This window comes from Salvelinus namaycush, chromosome 11 (genome assembly GCF_016432855.1).
Source record: "Salvelinus namaycush isolate Seneca chromosome 11, SaNama_1.0, whole genome shotgun sequence".
NCBI lineage: Eukaryota > Metazoa > Chordata > Actinopteri > Salmoniformes > Salmonidae > Salvelinus > Salvelinus namaycush.
In genome coordinates, this window is record NC_052317.1 from 3776262 (window position 1) to 3791242 (window position 14981).

The 14981-nt window shown below is 45.3% G+C and overlaps 1 protein-coding gene across 1 annotated transcript in view; it reads right to left on the reverse strand.

The window, feature by feature from the left end:
- adcy8 (adenylate cyclase 8 (brain)) overlaps positions 1-14981 on the reverse strand; it is a 194489-nt gene that overhangs the window by 98647 nt on the left and 80861 nt on the right. The window contains exon 3 of the mRNA XM_039004483.1: positions 1319-1449. Within this exon, the coding sequence (XP_038860411.1) occupies positions 1319-1449 (131 nt within the window). The remainder of the gene's footprint in view (positions 1-1318; positions 1450-14981) is intronic.

The following is a 14981-nucleotide window of genomic DNA, read 5'->3' on the forward strand; positions in this document are numbered from 1 at the left end:
CAAGTTAAAGGCAATGCTACCAAATACTAATTGAGTGTATGTAAACTTCTGACCCACTGGGAATGTGATGAAAGAAATAAAAGCTGAAATAAATCATTCTCTCTACTATTATTCTGACATTTCACATTCTTAAAATAAAGTGGTGATCCTAACTGACCTAAGACAGGGAATTTTTTACTAGGATTAAATGTCAGGAATTGTGAAAAGCTGAGTTTAAATGTATTTGGCTAAGGTGTATGTAAACTTCCGACTTCAACAGTAAATCCCAAATGGCACCCTTATACCCTATGTAGTGCACTTCTTTTGACCAGGGCCCACAGGGTAGAATTGACCAGCGCAGCTGTCTAGGCCCCTTACTTTTTTCAATCTTTACTGATGACATGCCACTGGCTTTGAGTAAAGCCAGTGTGTCTATGTATGAGGATGACTCAACACTATACATGTCAGCTACTACAGCGACTGAAATGGCTGCAACACTTAACAAAGAGTTGCAGTTAGTTTCAGAGTGGGTGGCAAGGAATAAATTAGTACTAAATATTTCAAAAACTGTTTTTGGGAAAAATCATTCACTAAACCCTGAACCTCAACTAAATCTTGTAATAAATAATGTGGAAATTGAGCAAGATAAGGTGACTAAACTGCTGGAGTAACTCTGGATTGTAAACTGTCATGGTCAAAACATATCGATACAACAGTAGCTAAGATGGGGAGAAGTATGTCCATAATAAAGCGCTGCTCTACCTTCTTAACCCCACTATCAACAAGGCAGGTCCTGCAGGCCCTAGTTTTGTCTTACCGTTTAGTCAAGTGGTCACGTGCCACAAAAAGGGACTTAGGAAAATTGAAATTGGATCAGAACAAGGCAGCACGGCTGGCCATTGGATGTACACAGAGAGCTAATTTGAACTGCTGGCACACAAATCGGACACCCATGCTTACCCCACAAGACATGCCAGAAGAGGTCTCTTCACAGTCCCCAAGTCCAGAACAGACTATGGGAGGCGCACAGTACTACATAGATCCATGACTACATGGAACTCTATTCCACATCAAGTAACTGATGCAAGCAGTAAAATTTGATTTAAAAAACAGATAAAAATACACCTTATGGAACCGCAGGGACTGTGAAGCAACACAAACATAGGCACAGACACATGCAAACACACACATACGATAACATACGCACTATACACACACGTACACATGGATTTTGTACTGTAGATATGTGGTAGTAGTGGAGTAGTGGTGCAGCCCAAAACTTAGCTATTCCCATAATGTTGAAAAGCACCAATTTAAGCCAAAATAGCCACAGCCTTACCTGACATTCTCATAGCGATGGATATAGATTCTGTGAAACTGGTGCTGGAGGTGCTCGTCATCCACATTTGTCATGTCGTTGATCATCTCCAATACCACAAACCGGGGTAAAACGGACAACACCAGCCTTTCCTGTAAAGAAAAGGAGCATCCTGGTAAATATACGTAGCTTTTTGGGCATAACTGGGGGAGAAATGTAACCACTCAAAAAAATTAAAAACAGAGCTACAGATGCAGGGACTGACCATCCATGATGTTAAAATTAGAGTTTTAATCATGGTTTTAGGCTATACAGTGTTTCTTTACATTTACTTTGTTTACAAACATTCGAGTAAAACAAGGTTATATTTGGGATTTTGATAGGGTACAAGAGCTGAACTACGATCATGGGGTATTTATAAGTTATATTCTTCAAGAATTAATGGGTGCATATAATTAATTTACAAGTAAAAAAAATAAAAAATGTAGCGACTGCTGATTTCCCTTTTAAAAAACAGCATCCAAATAAAAACATCTAATAGCCACCCGCCTTATAAATGCTATAAGCATGTATGCATTTAAGTATGCTCTCATAAGAAACCATGGGCCTTTAATATATGTACCTATATTAATTAATATACCTTTAATATATGCATTATAAATGCATCATACATTTTTCATAATGTACTTTGATACAGGTGTGTGATGCATTATGATTCATGGATTTATAGCATTTATATGCAATTAAAAGAGACATTGAGCTTTTATGAATGCTCATAGCAAGTCTTATAACATACTACGGCGTGATATATTTTCATTTAAGGATCATATCACTTCCACCTTACCTGTCACCCTAGACCCACTTCAATTTGCATACCACCCCAATAGATCCACAGACGATGCAACCGCCATCGCACTGCACACTGCCCTATCCAATCTGGACAAGAGGAATACCTATGTAAGAATGCTGTTCATTGACTACAGCTCAGCCTTCAACACCATAGTAGCCTCCAAGCTCATCATCAAGCTTGGGGCCCTTGGTCTGAACCCCGCCATGTGCAACAGGGTCCTGGACTTTCTGACAGGCCGCGTCCAAGTGGTGAAGGTAAGAAACAACATCTCCACTTCGCTGACCCTCAACACTGGGGCCCCACAAGCGTGCGTGATCAGCCCCCTCCTGCACTCCCTGTTCACCCACAACTGCGTGGCCATGCACACCTCCAACTCAATCATCAAGTTTGCAGATGACACAACAGTAGTAGGCCTGATTACCAACAATGACAGCCTACAGGGAGGAGGTGAGGGCCCTGGCGGAGTGGTGCCGGGCAAATAACCTCTCCGTCTTCATCAACAAAACGAAGTAGCTCATCGTGAACTTCAGGAAACAGCAAAGGGAGCACAATCCTATCCACATCGACGGGACCACAGTGGAGAAGGTGGAAAACTTAAAGTTCCTCAGCGTACACATCAGTGACGATCTGAAATGGTACACAGTGTGGTGAAAAAGGCGCAATAGCGCCTCTTCAACCTACGGAGGCTGAATACATTTTTCTTGGCCCCTAAGACCCTCAGAAACCTTTACAGATGCACAATTGAGAGCATCCTGTCGGGCTGTATCACCGCCTGGTACGGCAACTGCACCGCCAGCAACCGCAGGGCTCTTCAGAGGGCGGTACGGTCTGCCCAACGCATCACCGGGGCCACACTGTCTGCCCTCCAGGACACCTACAGCACCCAATGTCACAGGAAGGCCAAAAATATTATCAAGGACAACAACCACCGGAGCCACGGCCTGTTCACCCCGCTATCATCCAAATGACGAGGTCAATACAGGTGCATCAAAGTTGGGACTGAGAGACTGAAAAACAGCTTCCATCTTAAGGCCATCAGACTGTTAAATAGCCATCACTAGCTGGCTACCACCCGGCTACTCAACCCTGCACCTTAGAGGCTGCTGCCTTATATACTGTACATATACATGGAATCACTGGCCACGTTAACAATGTTTACATACTGCTTTACTCATCTCACATGTATATACTGTATTCTATTCTACTGTATTTTAGTCAATGCCACTCCGACATTGCTCATCCTAATATGTATATATTTCTTTACTCCATTAATATACTTTTATATTTGTGTATTGTTGTGTATTGCTAGATACTATTGCACTGTTGGAGCTAGGAACAGAAGCATTTCGCTACACCCGCAAGGACATCTGCTAAATATGTGTACGTGACGAATACAATTTAATTTTATTAAATGCATAACGCAAAATATAAACGAATGCTCCTTAGAAAGTATAACCAAAAGCATTTCTCTGCTACAGGCCTAAGAAAAGAGCAAAATAATAATGATTGTTATGAATTCCCTGCCAGTGACTATTATCAGCACCTCACAGCCCTGAGCTGCACTCCACTCCCCTACCCCCATGACTGGAGCCTGAGAGTGTAGGGGGTACCATAAACCTGCCTCTCTAACTCTCTCTGACCTGTGTGAACTGGGCCCTGATAGGTTGCTAAGGGTCAAGTTGTTAGGGGGCAGGACACCTGACTGCTGTTCTGACTGTGCAAGCCAGTGTCTCTTCACTCCTCTGGAGTGGACTTGTGGGATGGCGTGTGTGCAAAAGTGAGTTGTTGTTATTGTTTTAACTTGTTATTGTTGTTGTGTGTTTACTATTTACTGTTCGTAGTTAATGATAATTGCCTAGTTACATTTTTTTTTTTTTTGTCTGCTTTTCTAGCCTTGATTTATACAGCACTTACCAGTGCTCTTGCTGTGCTATTGTATTGGATTCATGCTCATGCTATGCTAATTGTGTACAGCCTATTCATTACTGTTTATCTCCTGTATTACAGAACCACATCCTTCCCACATCTATTCCCTGTCTGTTGCGTGTGTATGGCAATAAAGTTTTCTTGTGTGTAACTATGAGGTTGCCTCATTTCCCTCTTAACAGCGGAGGTGCTAGCAGGTCACAGATCAGTGCTAACAGAGTCACTCTCTTTCATTGCTTCTTTGCGCCAATTGCATCAATTCATTTACAACACAATATAAACTGGTGGTTCATTGAACGTGTTACCATTCTAAAAGCATGTGTATGCTACAGACCTTAGCAAATTGTGCTTATTTGATGGCGTCATTTCCCTCTTGCGATTCGAAGGCACAACGATGCATGTTGAGAGCGTGGAAAATAATGTTGAGCATAGGTGGAGAGAGGTAAGAGTTCAGATAAAAAGTCTTGAGGGTGCAGAAGATCATGTTGAGGAGCTGAGAGAGAGCCAAGAGCTCAGACAAAAATGCTGCATGCTAAGAAAGTGGAATTGAGTGCAAGATATTAAGTGTCGAGCACAGCATCTCCCTGTTCAAGGTATACTTCCCTGCGCTCTCTCAAATTGCAGCAGCTGTAAGCTGTGCTACGCGATATGATTTCTGTGTGCTCGCAAATCTACAATGACATGCTGGCTTGCTATAATAAGCAGCTCTAGATGCGAGGGGAAAACAAATATATTTATATTATCTATAAAGATGATAAAAAGGTCATTAGGTACCAAAACATTTCACATTTGATAAAAAGTCTTACTAAACATTCTGGTTGATACATATCGTACCAATATATTGATTCACTTCATGACCGGTTGGTTCTATGTTAAAATTATAAATAAAATGTTATTTGAAAAAAAAAAAACTTTCAGTTGTTGAGAGCAGGGAGATAGAGCCATTGAAAAAAAGCATATTTTTATTTGTATAGAAAAATCCACATTACATAAATGTGATATTGCAAAAATAAAAACAGTTTTTGCTTTGTCATTATGGGGCACTGGGTGCAGACCGAGGAAAAAACTATTTAATCCACTTTAGAATAAGGCTGCAGCGCAACAAAACGTGGGGGAAAAATCAAGGGGTCCGAATACATTCCGAATGTACTGCATGCATGTACAGTTGAAGTCAGAAGCCTACACACACTAGCTAGCTAGCTTAAATGCAATAGGTTCATGGTCTGGGTCAGGCTGGGCTGTTTCACTGCAGCTTAAGCCTGTTGGATGAGCCTAGCTAAATTGAAACTGCTTGGTAAGAGCATACCATTTTGGAAAAGAAAAACTACATATTTGCTAGCTATATTTTAAAGACTTGCTACTGACTACTGAACACTTTTTGCCAAACAAGTTCATCCCCTGACTGTTTATTGATGAATTGGCAACTGAAAAGTTGCAAAGAGGCTGAGGTTTTGTGGGTAATAAAGAATAGACTTGTACATGTACACATTAGTGTTTCATTAGTTAGTTAAGTTACTGAGTTGGCACATTGTTATTCCTGTTTTTGTTGATATTGCATTTCAAGTGGAGAGGGAGTTAGATCACTAGAAAGGATCATGATGACAGACCAGTATGAAAGCTGTTGTTGCACTCAATACTTATGAACTGAATATTGTGTGTGAATTGCCCATTTATATAAGTGGTACTAACAAAGGGAATGGCTTGTTCAGCAACATGAGCAGTAAATGCTAACACGGCTTTGGTGATGAATGGTATGTCACGGAGGTGACTATGTATAGTGCCTTCATAAAGTATTCAGACCCCTTGACGTTTTCCACATTTTCTTACATTACAACCTTATTCTAAAATTGACTAAACCGTTGTTTTCCAGCAGTCTACACACAATACCCCATAATGACAAAGCAAAAACAGGTTTTAAGAATTGTTTGCTAATTTATTAAAAATAAAAAACATAAATATCACATTTACATAAGTATTCAGACCCTTTACTCAGTACATTGTTGAAGCACCTTAAGCAGTGATTGCAGCACTGAGTCTTCTTTGGTATGACGCTACAGGCTTGGCACACCTGTATTTGGGGAGATCCTTTCAAGCTCTGTCGGGTTGAATGGGGAGCGATGCTGCACAACCAATTCCAGGTCTCTCCGGAGATGTACGATCGGATTCAAGTCCGGGCTCTGGCTGGGCAACTCAAGGACATTCAGAGACTTGTCCCGAAGCCACTCCTGCGTTGTCTTGGCTGTGTGTTTAGGATCGTTGTCCTGTTGGAAGGTGAACCTTCACCCAAGTCTGAGGTCATGAGCGCTCTGGAGCAGGTTTTCATCAAGGATCTCGCTGTACTTTGCTCCGTTTGTCTTTGCCTCAATCCTGACTAGTCGCCCAGTCCCTGCCACTGAAACACATCCTAACAGCATGATGCTGCCACCACCATGCTTCACCGTGGGGATGTTGCCAGGTATCTTCCAAACGTGATGCTTGGCATTCAGGCCAAAGAGTTCAATCTTGGTTTCATCAGACCAGAGAATCTTGTTTCGCATGATCTGAGAGTCCTTTAGGTGCCATTTGGCAAACTCCACTGAGGAGTGGCTTCCGTCTGGCCACTCTAACATAAAGGCCTGATTGGTGGAGTGCTGCAGAGATGGTTGTCCTTCTGGAAGGTTCTGTCAGAGTGACCATTGGGTTCCTGGTCACCTTGCTGACCAAGGCTCTCCTCACCCGATTGCTCAGTTTGGCCAGGCGGCCAGCTCTAGGAAGAGTCTTGGTGGTTCCAAACTTCTTCCATTTAAGAATGATGGAGGCCACTGTGTTCTTGGGGACCTTCAATGCTGAAGACATTTTTGGTACCCTTCCCCAGATCTATGCCTCCACACAATCCTGTCTTGGAATTCTATGGACATTTCCTTCGACCTCATGGCTTGGTTTTTGCTCTGACATGCACTGTCAACTGTGGGACATAATATAGACAGGTGTGTGCCTTTCCAAATCATATCCAATCAATGGAATTTACCACAGGTGGATTCCAATCAAGTTGTCGAAACATGTCATGGATGATCAATGGAAACAGGATGCACCGGAGCTCAATTTGAGTCTCATAGCAAAGGGTCTGAATACTTATGTAAATAAGGAATATCAGTTTTTTATTAGACTTGAATATTTTTGTATAACTGTTATCTTGATACAGTCTGAATGTTTGTTTAAATTACCACAGTAGTGGGTAAAAATGTGAAGACCAACAGGCTACGAAAAAGTTATTATTTTGTAACCTAACTATTTAAAAAACAATGACATGCATAGTTTAGACACAGCTTTATTTCATTTAGTCATCCCCCACATTCAGCTATTGAAAGCTTTGACCATTATGTCCTTCCTCACGGAACGGCCTGCTGACAACAGGGTTTGTTTTGATCCATATTGGGCTTTACAATCATTTACAAAAAGACTTAGAAATCTATTTCAAATTACAAAAAATAAAATGACAGTAAGGATCTTTAATGTTTTGATGTGCTGCTCTAGAGTTCCATGGCCCAGCAGACTAACCTGGTGACGGGGGAAAGACGCATGTTAGTTTGGGAGATCTTTAGAGGGAGGAGAGAGCATACGTTTTGAAGTGAGTAAAGTAAATCTAACCAGTGACCCTTGACTATATGCTTTATAACACAGGTAGCAATATTGAAGGTGCCATACGTATACTATTACGAGCAGAGCCTACTTCTCTGTGCTCTGGAGAGATTGCAGGTAGTTGGTCAGAAGGCTCTGGAGGTCCTTGAACCATTCTGTCTATGTAGCACCTGGAGAGGGATGGATAGAAGTACTGAGTGTGGTTTAAAGAAACAGCAAGAGAGTTAACGTGTAAAAACTATTACATTGTTGATTATTGAGGACTAAGGGGGCCTTCAAATTAGACAAATGCATGTGTAAAAGACGCAGCAACTCAATGGTTTTCAATTTCAGGAGTGTGTTGGAGGTGGCGCTAGCATTGTGTTGCGCTGTCTGTCAGAAATGTTGCAAAGACGTATCCATTGGTTCAAGTTGTATCTTCATGTCTAACTTACCCCTTTACTGGGCGACTTCGTTTAGCATGGCCCGGTGCCCCGGGTGGGTGAAGACTTCACTCAAGGACCAATGGAATGGTCTACAAGTGCAAACTCCATCCATCCGGGGCACTGGGCCATGTTAAACTAACTGACCCACTCTGACCCCTAAGCCCTCACCCGTGACCTCCCATTGGCCCAGGGCATCCTGTCTAACCCTCTAATCACAGTCTCTGTGATTATTCCAGTAGACAGGTTTATTGTGCATAGGGTTTCTCCACTCCTCATATGAGTTGAGTATTAGTTCTTCAAATAGTATCGGTAGGGAGCTCAAAAAGAAGGGAATTGATCTGTCAACTGGAGGGCTGCTGGGTTCATGTCCTAAAGATATTCCCCTACTGTTGGGCCCTTGAGCAAGGCCATTAACAGCACAACATGCTCTCCGTCCAGTGCTGGTCTCAACTGTGAGTGATGTGTCCCGTCATGACACTGACATGGGGTGCTCCATGTTCCTGCTGGTAGCAGGCCTTAACCTGGATGGTGGGAAATGCCTTGCCTTGGAGTATGGTTGAATCTATCTCCACCAGGCTCCTTGGAAATCAAATGACAAACCTGCATGGATTAGCAAGAAAGTTGTACCTGTATTTAGACAATTGTAGTCAAGACAGAGACAGATTTTTTAAACCGGACTCCACAGGTTTTTGTTCCAGCACTCTACTAACACTTCACTCAACTAATTGTGGACTAAATTTAAGACCATGATAAGTTGAATTAGATGGCTGTGCTGGGCAGGAAAAAAAAACGTTCACAGAGTTCAGTCCACTGGGACTAGGGTTGCAAAAATCCAGTAACTTTCCCAAAATCCCCAGGTTTACCAGAAAACTCGGTTGGAATATTCCCGGAATAAGCAGGAACTCTGGAATCCTACAAATATGATTTCTGGAAAACCTGGGGATTTTGGGAAAGTTACTGGATTTTTGCAACCCTAGTCCCAGTGGACTGAACTCTGTGCACGTTTTTTCTTCCTTGCGAAAGTTAACAGATTTTTGCATCTACCTGGGACAGAAATCATCCACGTTTGTATTATAGAACAAAATCACTAAGTAAGAATGAGATTGTTATGCTGATGAATGAGGACCCAAAAGCGACGTAATAGTAACAGAGTCTTTATTCCAGTAATAAACAAAAATGATTCTCCTGGATATTAACAATGGTCAAATCCTCTCGTCAATAGAGAGGAACGACTGGAGACGCGACCACAGACTGCAGGTCGCTTCAGGAAGGCACTGGCCGTAGCTGACATAGACACCTGCTCACACGCAGCATCTGAAGAAGGCAAAGAACACGACAGGGCGGAACAAGGACACAGGAACAGCAAACATCAAACAAGAATCCGACCAGGCAGAAGCGGAAAACAGAGGGAGAAATAGGGACTCTAATCAGAGGGCAAAATAGGGGACAGGTGTGAAAGAGTAAATGAGGTCGTTAGGAGAATGAGAAACAGCTGGGAGCAGGAACGGAACGATAGAGAGAGAAAGAGGGAAAGAACCTAATAAGACCAGCAGAGGGAAGCACAGGGACAAGACATGAAGATCAAAGACAAAACATGACAGTACCCCCCCACTCACCGAGCGCCTCCTGGCGCACTCGAGGAGGAACCCTGGCGGCAACGAAGGAAATCATCAATCAACGAACGGTCCAGCACGTCCCGAGATGGAACCCAACTCCTCTCCTCAGGACCGTAACCCTCCCAATCCACTAAGTACTGGTGACCACGTCCCCGAGAACGCATGTCCATGATCTTTCGTACCTTGTAAATAGGAGCGCCCTCGACAAGGACGGGGGGGGGGGAGGGAAGACGAACGGGGGCGCGAAGAAAAGGCTTGACACAAGAGACATGGAAGACAGGGTGGACGCGACGAAGATGTCGCGGAAGAAGCAGTCGCACAGCGACAGGATTGACGACCTGAGAGACACGGAACGGACCAATGAACCGCGGAGTCAACTTGCGAGAAGCTGTCGTAAGGGGAAGGTTACGAGTGGAAAGCCACACTCTCTGACCGCGACAATACCTAGGACTCCTAATCCTACGTCTATTGGCGGCTCTCACAGTCTGCGCCCTGTAACGGCAAAGTGCAGACCTGACCCTCCTCCAGGTGCGCTCACAACGTTGGACAAAAGCCTGAGCGGAGGGAACGCTGGACTCGGCGAGCTGGGACGAGAACAGAGGAGGCTGGTACCCAAGACTACTCTGAAACGGAGATAGCCCGGTAGCAGACGAAGGAAGCGAGTTGTGAGCGTACTCAGCCCAGGGGAGCTGTTCTGCCCAAGACGCAGGGTTTCGAAACGAAAGGCTGCGTAATATGCGACCAATCGACTGATTGGCCCTTTCTGCTTGACCGTTAGACTGGGGATGAAACCCGGAAGAGAGACTGACAGAAGCACCAATCAAACGACAGAACTCCCTCCAAAACTGTGACGTGAATTGCGGACCTCTGTCTGAAACGGCGTCTAACGGGAGGCCATGAATTCTGAACACATTCTCAATGATGATTTGTGCCGTCTCCTTAGCGGAAGGAAGCTTAGCGAGGGGAATGAAATGTGCCGCCTTAGAGAACCTATCGATAACCGTAAGAATCACAGTCTTCCCCGCAGACGAAGGCAGACCGGTAATAAAGTCTAAGGCGATGTGAGACCATGGTCGAGAAGGAATGGGAAGCGGTCTGAGACGACCGGCAGGAGGAGAGTTACCTGACTTAGTCTGCGCGCAGTCCGAACAAGCAGCCACGAAACGGCGCGTGTCCCGCTCCTGAGTAGGCCACCAAAACCGCTGGCGAATAGAAGCAAGCGTACCCCGAACGCCGGGATGGCCAGCTAACTTGGCAGAGTGAGCCCACTGAAGAACAGCCAGACGAGTAGAGACAGGAACGAACAGAAGGTTACTAGGACAAGCGCGCGGCGACGCAGTGTGAGTGAGTGCTTGCTTTACCTGTCTCTCAATTCCCCAGACAGTCAACCCGACAACACGCCCTTCAGGGAGAATCCCCTCGGGGTCGGTAGAAGCCACAGAAGAACTAAAGAGACGGGATAAGGCATCAGGCTTGGTGTTCTTATTTCCCGGACGATAGGAAATCACGAACTCGAAACGAGCGAAAAACAACGCCCAACGAGCCTGACGTGCATTAAGTCGTTTGGCAGAACGGATGTACTCAAGGTTCTTATGGTCAGTCCAAACGACAAAAGGAACGGTCGCCCCCTCCAACCACTGTCGCCATTCGCCTATGGCTAAGCGGATGGCGAGCAGTTCGCGGTTACCCACATCATAGTTGCGTTCCGATGGCGACAGGCGATGAGAAAAGTAAGCGCAAGGATGGACCTTATCGTCAGACTGGAAGCGCTGAGACAGAATGGCTCCCACGCCCACCTCTGAAGCGTCAACCTCGACAATGAATTGTTTAGTGACGTCAGGAGTAACAAGGATAGGGGCGGATGTAAAACGCTTCTTGAGGAGATCAAAAGCTCCCTGGGCGGAACCGGACCACTTAAAGCAAGTCTTGACAGAAGTCAGAGCTGTGAGAGGGGCAGCCACTTGACCGAAATTACGAATGAAACGCCGATAGAAATTAGCGAAACCAAGAAAGCGCTGCAACTCGACACGTGACTTAGGAACGGGCCAATCGCTGACTGCCTGGACCTTAGCGGGATCCATCTGAATGCCTTCAGCGGAAATAACAGAACCGAGAAATGTGACAGAGGAGACATGAAAGGCGCACTTCTCAGCCTTCACGTAGAGACAATTCTCTAAAAGGCGCTGGAGTACACGTCGAACGTGCTGAACATGAATCTCGAGTGACGGTGAAAAAATCAGGATATCGTCAAGGTAAACGAAAACAAAAATGTTCAGCATGTCTCTCAGTACATCATTAACTAATGCCTGAAAGACAGCTGGAGCATTAGCGAGACCGAACGGCAGAACCCGGTATTCAAAATGCCCTAACGGAGTGTTAAACGCCGTTTTCCACTCGTCCCCCTCTCTGATGCGTACGAGATGGTAAGCGTTACGAAGGTCCAACTTAGTAAAGAACCTGGCTCCCTGCAAAATCTCGAAGGCTGACGACATAAGGGGAAGCGGATAACGATTCTTAACCGTTATGTCATTCAGCCCTCGATAATCCACGCAGGGGCGCAGAGTACCGTCCTTCTTCTTAACAAAGAAAAATCCCGCTCCGGCGGGAGAGGAAGAAGGCACCACGGTACCGGCGTTGAGAGAAACAGACAGATAATCCTCGAGAGCCTTACGTTCGGGAGCCGACAGAGAGTATAGTCTACCCCGAGGGGGAGTGGTCCCCGGAAGGAGATCAATACAACAATCATACGACCGGTGAGGAGGAAGGGAGCTGGCTCTGGACCGACTGAAGACCGTGCGCAGATCATGATATTCCTCCGGCACTCCTGTCAAATCACCAGGTTCCTCCTGAGTAGAGGGGACAGAAGACACAGGAGGGATAGCAGACATTAAACACTTCACATGACAAGAAACGTTCCAGGATAGGATAGAATTACTAGACCAATCAATAGAAGGATTATGACATACTAGCCAGGGATGACCCAAAACAACAGGTGTAAAAGGTGAACGAAAAATCAAAAAGGAAATGGTCTCACTGTGGTTACCAGATACTGTGAGGGTTAAAGGTAGTGTCTCACATCTGATACTGGGGAGAAGACTACCATCTAAGGCGAACATGGGCGTGGGCTTCCCTAACTGTCTGAGAGGAATGTCATGTTTCCGAGCCCATGCTTCGTCCATAAAACAACCCTCAGCCCCAGAGTCTATCAAGGCACTGCAGGAAGCAGCTGAACCGGTCCAGCGTAGATGGACCGACAAGGTAGTACAGGATCTTGATGGAGAGACAGGAGTAGTAGCGCTCACCAGTAGCCCTCCGCTTACTGATGAGCTCTGGCTTTTACTGGACATGACATGACAAAATGTTCCGCAGAACCGCAATAGAGGCAAAGGCGGTTGGTGATTCTCCGTTCCCTCTCCTTAGTCGAGATGCGAATACCTCCCAGCTGCATGGGCTCAGTCTCTGAGCCGGTGGGAGGAGATGGTTGAGATGCGGAGAGGGGAAACACCGTTAACGCGAGCTCTCTTCCACGAGCTCGGTGACGAAGATCTACCCGTCGTTCTATGCGGATGGCGAGTGCAATCAAAGAGTCCACGCTGGAAGGAACCTCCCGGGAGAGAATCTCATCCTTAACCTCAGCGTGAAGTCCCTCCAGAAAACGAGCGAGCAACGCCGGCTCGTTCCAGTCACTGGAGGCAGCAAGAGTGCGAAACTCTATAGAGTAATCCGTTATGGATCGATCACCTTGACATAGGGAAGCCAGGGCCCTGGAAGCCTCCTTCCCAAAAACTGAACGATCAAAAACCCGTATCATCTCCTCTTTAAAGTTCTGATAATCGTTAGAACACTCAGCCCTTGCCTCCCAGATAGCTGTGCCCCACTCCCGAGCCCGACCAGTAAGGAGTGATATGACGTAAGCGATCCGAGCTCTCTCTCTTGAGTACGTGTTGGGCTGGAGAGAGAACACAATATCACACTGGGTGAGAAAGGAGCGACACTCAGTGGGCTGCCCAGAGTAACATGGTGGGTTATTAACCCTAGGTTCCGGAGACTCGGAAGACCAGGAAGTAGCTGGTGGCACGAGATGAAGACTCTGAAACTGTCCAGAGAGATCGGAGACCTGAGCGGCCAGGGTCTCAACGGCATGACGAGCAGCAAACAATTCCTGCTCGTGTCTGCCGAGCATTGCTCCCTGGAACTCGACGGCAGTGTTGAGAGAATCCATAGTCGCTGGGTCCATCTTGGTCGGATTCTTCTGTTATGCTGATGAATGAGGACCCAAAAGCGACGTAATAGTAACAGAGTCTTTATTCCAGTAATAAACAAAAATGATTCTCCTGGATATTAACAATGGTCAAATCCTCTCGTCAATAGAGAGGAACGACTGGAGACGCGACCACAGACTGCAGGTCGCTTCAGGAAGGCACTGGCCGTAGCTGACATAGACACCTGCTCACACGCAGCATCTGAAGAAGGCAAAGAACACGACAGGGCGGAACAAGGACACAGGAACAGCAAACATCAAACAAGAATCCGACCAGGCAGAAGCGGAAAACAGAGGGAGAAATAGGGACTCTAATCAGAGGGCAAAATAGGGGACAGGTGTGAAAGAGTAAATGAGGTCGTTAGGAGAATGAGAAACAGCTGGGAGCAGGAACGGAACGATAGAGAGAGAAAGAGGGAAAGAACCTAATAAGACCAGCAGAGGGAAGCACAGGGACAAGACATGAAGATCAAAGACAAAACATGACAGAGATGACAATTCTACATGATATAGACAATAACATGTGTGGATCTACTGGTAATTGCAACAGTTACCTGTTTTTCTATCTAGGGCGGCAGGTAGCCTAGCGGCTAAGAGCGTTGGGCCAGTAACCAAAAGTTCGCTTGATCGAATCCCTGAGCTGACCAGGTGAAAAATCTGATGTTCACTTGAGCAAAGCACTTAACCCTAATTGCTCCTGTAAGTCGCTCTGGATAAGAGCATTTGCTAAAATTCTGTCTGAGTATTATGTGCTTAAGCCTTTAAAATATAACTAGCAAATATATTGTTTCTTTTCTAGAAACCTATCATTAGCTATATTAATGAACTCAGCTGATGGTGGGAGTTAGTTAGCTAGCAAACTAGATTAGCTAGCTCTTCCCCAGGAGTTTCCAACCTAGCTAGCTAGCTACCTAATTTATGGACTTTTTAAAACCTTTATAGATAATATAAAAATAGACATTTTGCACTCATATCTAGAGCTGTGTCA